This window comes from Capricornis sumatraensis, chromosome 16 (genome assembly GCF_032405125.1).
Source record: "Capricornis sumatraensis isolate serow.1 chromosome 16, serow.2, whole genome shotgun sequence".
Lineage (NCBI taxonomy): Eukaryota > Metazoa > Chordata > Mammalia > Artiodactyla > Bovidae > Capricornis > Capricornis sumatraensis.
Window position 1 is genome coordinate 51,481,711 of NC_091084.1, and position 9,419 is coordinate 51,491,129.

Consider the following 9,419-nt stretch of genomic DNA (forward strand, 5'->3'; position numbering starts at 1 on the left):
CCCATCTTGAAAAGTAACCACATCTGATTCATTTGACCATGACATTACCCTTATATGGTCACCCAGGCAGATGACTCAGAGTAAGTAGATGGATATAGACAGAGTATAGGTAGAAGACGATTCACAAGCAGGAACAGAAAGAAAGCTGTAAGAGTTTCTAGCTGCTCATCTTCACCATGAAGAGGGTCCTGCACCCATTCCACTCACCCTTCACCCTCTAAGATAGACATTCTCAAATCAGACAGAAGAGGAAAGGGCTCCTTTGAATGAATCCTGATCATGGTAACTTCACCTCTTGGCTTGCATCATTTCCAAGCACTCTATAATCTTCTCACACTGAATGTTTTTCATGATATATAACTCAAATATTTCCTGCTGCCATTTCTGTTTCAGCCACAGCATAAGGATGCATCCCAAATGCTTCATCTCTCAGCACTTCCTAGAGTTCAAATCAAGACAATAATTTCTCTACCTACCCTAATTTGACTTAGCCATGAAATTCACAAACCACAGCCAGGAGAATCCAACCTCCTTCCTGCTTATGGGAATTCCTGGCCTGGAGGCCTCCCACTTTTGGATTGCATTTCCATTCTGCTCCATGTACACACTGGCAGTACTCAGCAACATGGCAGTGCTACTGGTGGTGTACGCGGAGCCTGAGCTGCACCAACCCATGTATCTGTTCCTATGCATGCTGTCCATCATCGATCTGGTGCTCTGCACCTCCACTGTGCCCAAGCTCCTTGCACTGTTTTGGGCAAACACTGCTGAGATCACCTTTGGGGCCTGTGCCACCCAGATGTTCTTCATCCATGGCTTCTCAGCTGTAGAATCTGGCATCCTGCTAGCAATGGCCTTTGACCGCTACTTGGCCATCTGCCGGCCCCTGCATTATGGGTCATTGCTGCCCCCAGAGGCTGTGGGCAAGTTGGGGGCTGCTGCTGTGTTTCGGGGCTTGGGACTCATGACCCCACTCACCTGCTTACTGGCAAGACTGAGCTACTGTGGCCGAGTGGTGGCCCACTCCTACTGTGAGCACATGGCTGTGGTGAAGCTGGCATGTGGGGGCACACAGCCAAATAACATCTATGGCATCACCGCTGCCACATTGGTGGTGGGCACTGACTCCATCTGCATTGCTGTATCCTATGCACTCATCCTCCGGGCTGTGCTCGGCCTCTCCTCCAAGGAGGCAAGGGCTAAGACCTTTGGCACTTGTGGCTCCCACCTGGGTGTCATTCTTCTGTTCTATACACCGGGACTCTTCTCGTTCTACACTCAGCGCTTTGGCCAGCATGTGCCCCGGCACATCCACATTCTCTTGGCTGACCTCTACCTTGTCATGCCGCCCATGCTCAATCCCCTCATCTATGGCATGAAGACCAAGCAGATCCGGGATAGAGCCCTCCGACTGCTGAAGCGGGGCGTTGTCCAGTCATAAAGTCTTCACCCTCACCTGGAGACCCCACCCTATTCTTCCCTTAGCCTTTGGGCAATGTCTAAGAGATCAGTGGCTCCCAGCATGATGGAGAGACAGAAACCCACCTTCAAAGGTATCCTTCCTTTGATAAGGAGGCACAGCACAGGTGGGATGGGAGAACCATCAGGTGTTTCCCACTTGTGATGTGGGTGTGGTTACAATGCCCTGGGAGCCTCTGTGCAATGGGAAACATGGTTACCAAGCAGAAGACGGCTTCCCAGGGAATCCCATTCTGCTGTTCTGACATGTTTCCTGCCTTCCAGGAGACCTTAATAAAGTGAGAAAAATATGACTAGAGGTCTGACAAGGAGAAATAACTTTCATCCATAGTCAGGTGTTCCTACTCTGATGGGAATACCTGGATACCTCCCTCAGTGAGCACTAAATTTGATGGGAGAAACACACAGAATTCAAAGGGGCAGAAAGACACAGAGGCAGACCAGTCAGCAGTGGGTCAAAGGGACAACAACAAATAAGAATCAAGGGCAGAGGCGGTCCTAAGATGGCAGAGGAATAGGACAGGGAGATCACTTTCTCCCCCACAAATTTATCGAAAGAACATTTGAATGCTGAGTAAATTCCACAAAACAACTTCTGAACGCCAGGAGAGGACATCAGGCACCCAGAAAAGCAGCTCACTGTCTTTGAAAGGAAAAGAGGTAGGAAAAAATACAAAAGATAAAAACAGAGACAAAAGAGGTGGGGACGGAGCTCTGTCCCAGAAAGAGAGTCTTAAACAAGGTTTCCAAACACCAGGAAACACTCTCACTGCCGAGTCTGTGGTGAGCCTTGGAAGCACAGAGGGCAACATAACCAGGTGGAAAAATAAATAAATAATTAAAACCCATAGATTATGTGCCCAGCGGTAACTCCCCCAGGAGAGAAGCAGCACAGACATCTGCATACACCACTAGCAAGCGGGTACTGGTCAGGGAAGCGTGGGCTGCATTGCTTAGAGTAAGGACCAGGCCTAAATGCCCCAAGGGCAATCTGAAGACACTAACTTGGGCTAGCAAACCAGACTGTGGGATAACTACCACGCGAAAAGCCCTAACCTAAGACACCGCCAGGCCCACTCACAGAACTAAGGACTGAGCAGAGCTAGCCAGCTGCAGGCCATCCCCCTCCAGTGACAGGCAGACAGAGCTGGAAGGGGGCAATCATGGCTCCAGAGAGGCATTATCTACCAGACTGCAAGCAGGCTTCATTGCTAACTAAGACTTCTTGGGATTCTGGACAGTCAACATCCGCCTGAGAAGGTGCACCAGTTGTACACCCAGAAAACTGAGCAGCAGGGACGGGGGGAGGCGATAAGTCACAGCAACCCCGTTCGCCAAACACCTGGTCACCTGAGCTGCTCAGACCTGGGAAGGGCACAAAATGCAGGCCCAACCGAGTCTGCACCTTTGAGGAGTATCCAAGTACCTGAACCTGAGGGGCTTAGACCTGGGAAGTGCATACAACCCAGGGCCGGACTCAGACAGGTCCCAGTAGAGCAGCCTAGAGCCTAAGCAGTGTTGACAGGGAAAGCACACATGCCATGAGCGGGGGCAAACCCAGTGTGGCCGAGACACTGCAAGCACACGCCAGTGTTATTTGTTTGCAGCATCCCTCCCTCCCCACAGCACAACTGAACAAGTGAGCCTAAAAAAGTGTCCACCACAGCCCCTTTCTGTCAGGGCAGAAATTAGACACTGAAGAGACCAGCAAACAGAAGAAGCTAAAACAGAGGGAACCGCCTTGGAAGTGACAGGTGCAATAGATTAAAACCCTGTAGTTAGTACCGACTACATAGGAAGGGGCCTATAGATCTTGAGAAATATAAGCTGGATCAAGGGACTATCCAAAAATGAACTGACCTCACACTGTCCACAACAACACCAGAGAAAGTCCTAGATATATTTTTACTATTTTCACTATCATTAATTTTTTAATTTTTTTTTAATTTTTAAGTCCTCTATTACTCCTCTTTCATTTTTATAGTGTACTATTACTTTTCAAAAAAAGAGAGAGACCCTATTTTTAAAATATATATATATTGTAATTTTTGTGACTTTGTTGTTTTTTTTTTTTTTGATATTGTATTTTTAAAAATCCAACCTCTACTCTAGATTTTTAACCTTTGCTTTTTGGTATTTGTTATCAATTTTGTACCTTTAAGAACCCACTCTTCAGTACCCATTTTTACTTGGGAGTGAGATTACTGGCTTGACTGACTGCTCTCTCCCCCTTTGGACTCTCCTTTTTCTCCACCAGGTCGCCTCTATCTCCTCCCTCCCCCTTCTCTTCTCTACCCAACTCTATGAATCTTTTTGTGTGTTCCAGGCTGTGGAGAACACTTAGGGAACTGATTACTGGCTGGATCTGTCTCTCTCCTTTTGATTACCCCCTTTTATCCTCCTAGCCACCTCTATCTCCTTCCTCCCTCTTCTCTTCTCTCTATAGCTCTGTGAACATCTCTGACCAGTCCAGACTGTGGAGCACATATAAGGAAGTGATTACTGGCTGTTGGGGTCTTTAATGGACAGGGACCTGGCAGTCCAAAGGTGACGATAAGAAAGTGAAAGAGAGAAAGAGGCTGATACTCCCTTGTTTACACAGAAAACCAATAAAGTCCTTGACACAGGACTTGCATCTCTCACAAAGGCACCGGGTGCCTTCTAAAGGTGGGGTGAAGGCACAGGGTGGCTTCTCGAGAGAGTCTTAGAAGCCCGGGCAGCAGAGTGAGCAAGATGGGTCTCTGCACTCCAAGGAATCAGCCGAAGAGAAAGAGAAAGAAAAAAGAAAGAAAGAAAGACACGGGGACCCAAGCTCTGATGGAGCAAAGGTGCTTTAATGATTTTTCTGTGAGTATATATAGGCTGTAGTACAAGAAGTTTCTTTTGTCAATGATAAAGATCAGAAAACCAAATGTACAGTAACTGTTACCAAGGGAACAGGGATGATGATGGTCACAAGGTCAGGAGGCAATACATATCTCAAGAAAGGGGATCGAGACTAAGCAGTTTTGTCATAAAGAGAATGTTTACTAAAGGAGATTCAAGCCTGTCTCACACAATGACCCCAGATCCTGGGAGCAGCGTGCTGTTCCACTTAAAAAGAAACAAAGGACTTGTGAGAAACAGCATGTAGGAATCCTCCTGTTAAACACTCCCCGACAATTCTCCATTATTTATTTATAATATTTGTAAAAAGAGTTCTGATCATTAGAGTTTGTTTGGTTTTAACAATCTTTGCATGAAGGCAATGGTAGATGACAAATATACTTATCAAGACAATCATTAAAATTACAGTTCCAGACTCAATGTTGTGAGTAATGCTTCAAAACCATCCACGTGGTTCTAGCCCAGATAATTGATTAGCTAGTTGTTCAGCTAAAGTTTTCAAATTAGTAGAAGAGGGAAGATTATTAGAAAAGGTTTCAAATATTTCTTTTTGTAATAATTGTACATTCAGAGAGACATTATCATGTATGTTTCGTAAATGAAATTTGATTTGTTCCCTGTTGTAGGCATTATTATTGAAATGAACAGGAGTAACACAAAATTGAGTAGAATTCCAATCACATTTTAACACTACCTGTTTTTGTACATCTGTAAATTGATCTGCAACCCATTTGATGGCTGTTTTTAGTTCCTGTATTTCTTCTTGAATATCCTCATCTATCTGAGACTGAGTGGCCCACATAGTATGGGCATCTTTAGCCCAATTTTGAATAAAATTACATGTTTGAATTGAGGTTTGTAAAGCAACACCAGTGACAGTAGCAGTGGTGCAAATAGCTATTAATCTCTAAATGCCAAAAATTAGCTATTATCCAATGAATCGTTTAGATCATTGAGCAATTTAGTAAGTAACTGGGAAGCAAGTCCAGCCATAGGACCTTCTTCCTAGGGCCGCTGGAGACTTATTGGTAACCATAGATTGTGTTGAAATCAAAGAATCAAAAGGGAGTCATTTCTCAAGGAAATAGAGGAGTTAAGACAAGTATATAATTTATAACTTATGCAAGTTACAGAACATAAAGTCTTATTGAATTGTAAGTTTCCTATAGCTACAACAAAAGGAAGTGGAACACAGGCTTGTATAAAATATGATTGATTATAGCGAAAGAAATTATTCCTATGGCTACAATTAGTTCTTGTGAAATGTCCAGTCCAAGTCCCAAGTTCCTCGATGCTTGCAGCAAGTTTCCAGATGTCCCACTGTTCAGGGCCAATCTGTTTATCAAGAACGATTCGAGGTCAAGGGGGGCCACTCCACTGCCAAGCCATCCAAGAAGTCCTCTGTCATGGTAATGCTCCACTGTATTATTAGTAACCTTCCATGTGGTGGCTCAGAGGTTAAAGCGTCTGTCTGGAATGCAGGAGACCTGGGTTTGATCCCTGGGTCAGGAAGATCCCCTGGAGAAGGAAATGGCAACCCACTCCAGTACTCTCGCCTGGAGAATCCCATGGAGGGAGGAGCCTGGTAGGCTACAGTCCATGGGGTCCCAAAGAGTCGGACACAACTGAGTGACTTTACTTTTATGTTATTTGAGTAATATAATCATATGTAGTGTTGTAATATCATCTGAGCAGTTAGATAACCATATACCATGGGGTCCCCGATCAACAATTGTATGATTAGCCATAAACATTAATTTTCCTGATTTGGCCTGACATTTGTCCCAGTGAACAGGAATATATTTAAAGTTCTTATTAGTAAACGCTTTGCCTAGTGTTCATTGTTCTTTCCCTAATTCTTTCACTAAAGTTTTAGTAGTGTGAACACGTTCATGGACAAAGAAAGGGTAGTAAATAATCCAAGCAGTGTCTGAAAGTCCTCTTTTAGAGGCAGGGTGAAAGCCCAAGTTTGTGGGCTAACATTTATGCGTAATTCTGTTGGGCCCATATACAAAGACAGGATTTCATAACCTAGAGAGATATTAATTAGTTTTTCTTCTTCTTCAGGATGAGAGGGCCCCTCCAAGTTCCAAGGAGGGGCCATATGTGTTGAGTCATTAGTGGATATGATTGGTCTTATTTCTGTCCATTTTATAACCTACAATTAAAAAGAGGGGTTAGGTATATAAGCCCATTAAGTGTGATCAATCAAGTCAGCCTGAGCAGGGGAAGCAAAAGCAAGCAAAGCAAGCATAGCAAAGAAAGATATTTTCAGGATTCCGAGGCATTCCCTGTTGAGAAATCATATTTTCACCTTGATTAGTAAGAGTACTTATCTGTCCCCAAGCAGGGAGATCATAAGGTCGGTGACATCGACTGCAGTGTTTTTTGGAAATTTTTAAAGTCGCCATGGCTTGTATTGGAATTCCTTCTTCCTGAGGTTTTTGTTATATTGTCTCTAGTCTGAATGTTGGGGGGCCCCTTAGGTTGAATCTTCTGAAGAGGAAGTCATATGAGTTCGTTGGATCCATCTGGAGAAATAGAAGCATATCCCTTTCCCTGTAAGATTAATTTCTTAGATTTCCATAGATTAGTTAACATGTCTTGATATCAAATGGGCAAAGGAAGGGAGGTGTCCTTTAATGTTTCAAAGTGTTTTTCTGCTTATGTCAAAATATCTTCTTGCAGTAACTTTAAAAATTTTAAAACAAATAAAGCTATATTAACAATAGTTATAGAAAGAAAGGAAAGCGATAATGATGAAAACATTTCTAGGAAAATTTCAGCCCAAAAATAATCATCTGTTTGGGGATTGGTAGATAATGTCCGCCAAGAGGACATTGAGAAGCTTTTAATTTATATTGACCTTGACCCTTGACTACTTAAACTTTCCTTCTTGAATGTTGTTTCTGTGAATTTGTTTATTTCTATGTCAAAGGTATGAGTCATCATCTTGTTCAGCCAATGCTATTGTTCTTCTTTTTCATATATGTAAATCAAATAGACCCAATTTTGATTTTACGTTAACTTCTTGGTCTTTGGGTATTTTGGAATTGACAACATTGATGTTAGAGGTAGGTTTTTCTGGTTTATACAGTTTATGCCTCATGTTTAACAGATGGGATAGTCAGTGGCTTAAAACAAGCTTTTGTAGATATATGTACCCACTTAAAAATATTTTTTCATTAGGCCCAGGTATTGATGGCATAGTCTGTCTAATGTGGAGTTTATCAGTTCCAACCAAGCAATGTGTCAGTCAGTAAGTAAGTTTGCCTTAATTTCCATGAGGTACTATAGTCTTGTTGTCATCATTAACTAACCATGAAAATTTGGCTGTGGTTTTGAAATAATGGGTTGATTGCTTTCTCATTCAACATATGTTTTTTCTGATATAAAAAGAAATGAGATTTGACTGTGTTTTAAGTAGTTTGTGTTATTTAGGGCAAAGGATTAGGAGCAAACATTCAAATATATTTTCTTAAGTGAAATTATTGAAAAGCTGATGCAGGACAACTTGATAAATGAAATGTTGCTCATACCCAAATATATTTGACCTTGTCCTTGGAAAAGAAACCGTTACCAAGGGAACAGGGATGATGATGGTCACAAGGTCAGGAGACAATCCATATCTCAAGAAAGGGGATTGAGACTAAGTAGTTTTGTCATAAAGAGAATGTTTACTAAAGGAGATTCAAGACTGTCTCACACAATGACCCTAGTTCCTGGGAGCAGCGTGCTGTTCCACTTAAAAAGAAATAAAGGACTTGTGAGAAACAGCACGTAGGAATCCTCCTGTTAAACATTCCCTGACAACTGGCTAGCTTGCTCTCTCCTCTTTCGATTCCACCTCATCTCATTCAGGTCACCTCTATCTCCTTTCCTCCCTCTTCTCTTCTCCATGTGACTCTGTGAACCTCACTGGGTGTCCCTCACTGTGGAGAAACTTTTCATCTTTAACCTAGATGTTTTATCAACGGTGCTGTATAGAAGGAGAAGTCTTGAGGCTACTGTAAAAATAAGACTGAAAACCAGAAGCAGGAGGCTCAAGTCCAAATCCTGAGAACACCAGAGGACTCCTGACTCCAGGGAACATTAATCTGACAGGAGCTCATCAAACACCTCCATACCTAAACTGAAACCAAACACCACCCAAGGGCCAACAAGTTTCAGAGAAAGACATACCATGCAAATTTTCCAGCAACACAGGAAGACAGCACTGAGCTTCAATATACAGGCTGCCCAAAGTCACTCCAAACCCACTGACATCTCATAACTCATTATTGAACACTTCATTGCACTCCAGAGAGAAGAAATCCAGCTCCACCCACCAGAACAGCTACACAAGCTTCCCCAACCAGGAAACCTTGACAAGCCACCCATACAACCCCACCCACAGTGAGGAAACTCCACAATAAAGAGAATTCCACAAACTGCCAGAATACAGAAAGGCCACCCCAAACACAGCAATATAAACACGATGAAGAGGCAGAGAAATACTCAAAAGGTAAAGGAATAGGATAAATGCCCACCAAACCAAAGAGGAAGAGAGAGCGAATCTACCTGATAAAAAATTCCAAATAATGATAGTGAAAATGATCCAAAATCTCAAAAACAAAAAGGAATCACAGATAAATAGCCTAGAGGCAAGGATTGAGAAGATGCAAGAAAGGTTTAACAAGGACCTAGAAGAAATAAAAAAGAGTCAATATATAATGAATAATGCAATAAGTGAGATCCAAAACACTCTGGAGGGAACAAATAGTAAGATAATGGAGGCAGAACACAGGATTAGTGAGGTGGAAGATAGAATGGTAGAAATGAATGAATCAGAGAGGAAAAAAGAAAAATGAATTAAAAGAAATGAGGACAATCTCAGAGACTTCTGGGACAATATTAAACACCCCAACATTCGAACCATAGGAGTCCCACAAGAAGAAGACAAAAAGAAAGACCATGAGAAAATACTTGAGGAGATAATAGTTGAAAACTTCCCTAAAATGGGGAAGGAAATAATCACCCAAGTCCAAGAAACCCAGAGAGTCCCACACAGGATA

At 42.7% G+C, this 9,419-nt stretch overlaps 1 protein-coding gene across 1 annotated transcript; it reads left to right on the plus strand.

Moving 5' to 3' along the window:
- Positions 1–493: 493 nt before the first annotated feature.
- On the plus strand, positions 494–1,441 carry LOC138093249 (olfactory receptor 52P1-like). The gene has a single exon (XM_068989377.1). It carries the CDS (start codon positions 494–496, stop codon positions 1,439–1,441), a length of 948 nt encoding a protein of 315 aa, XP_068845478.1.
- The last annotated feature ends 7,978 nt before the right edge of the window (positions 1,442–9,419 follow it).

Excerpts from the sequence above, each read along its gene's own strand:
- LOC138093249 (XM_068989377.1), top strand. The coding sequence starts at position 494 with ATGAAATTCACAAACCACAGCCAGGAGAATCCAACCTCCTTCCTGCTT.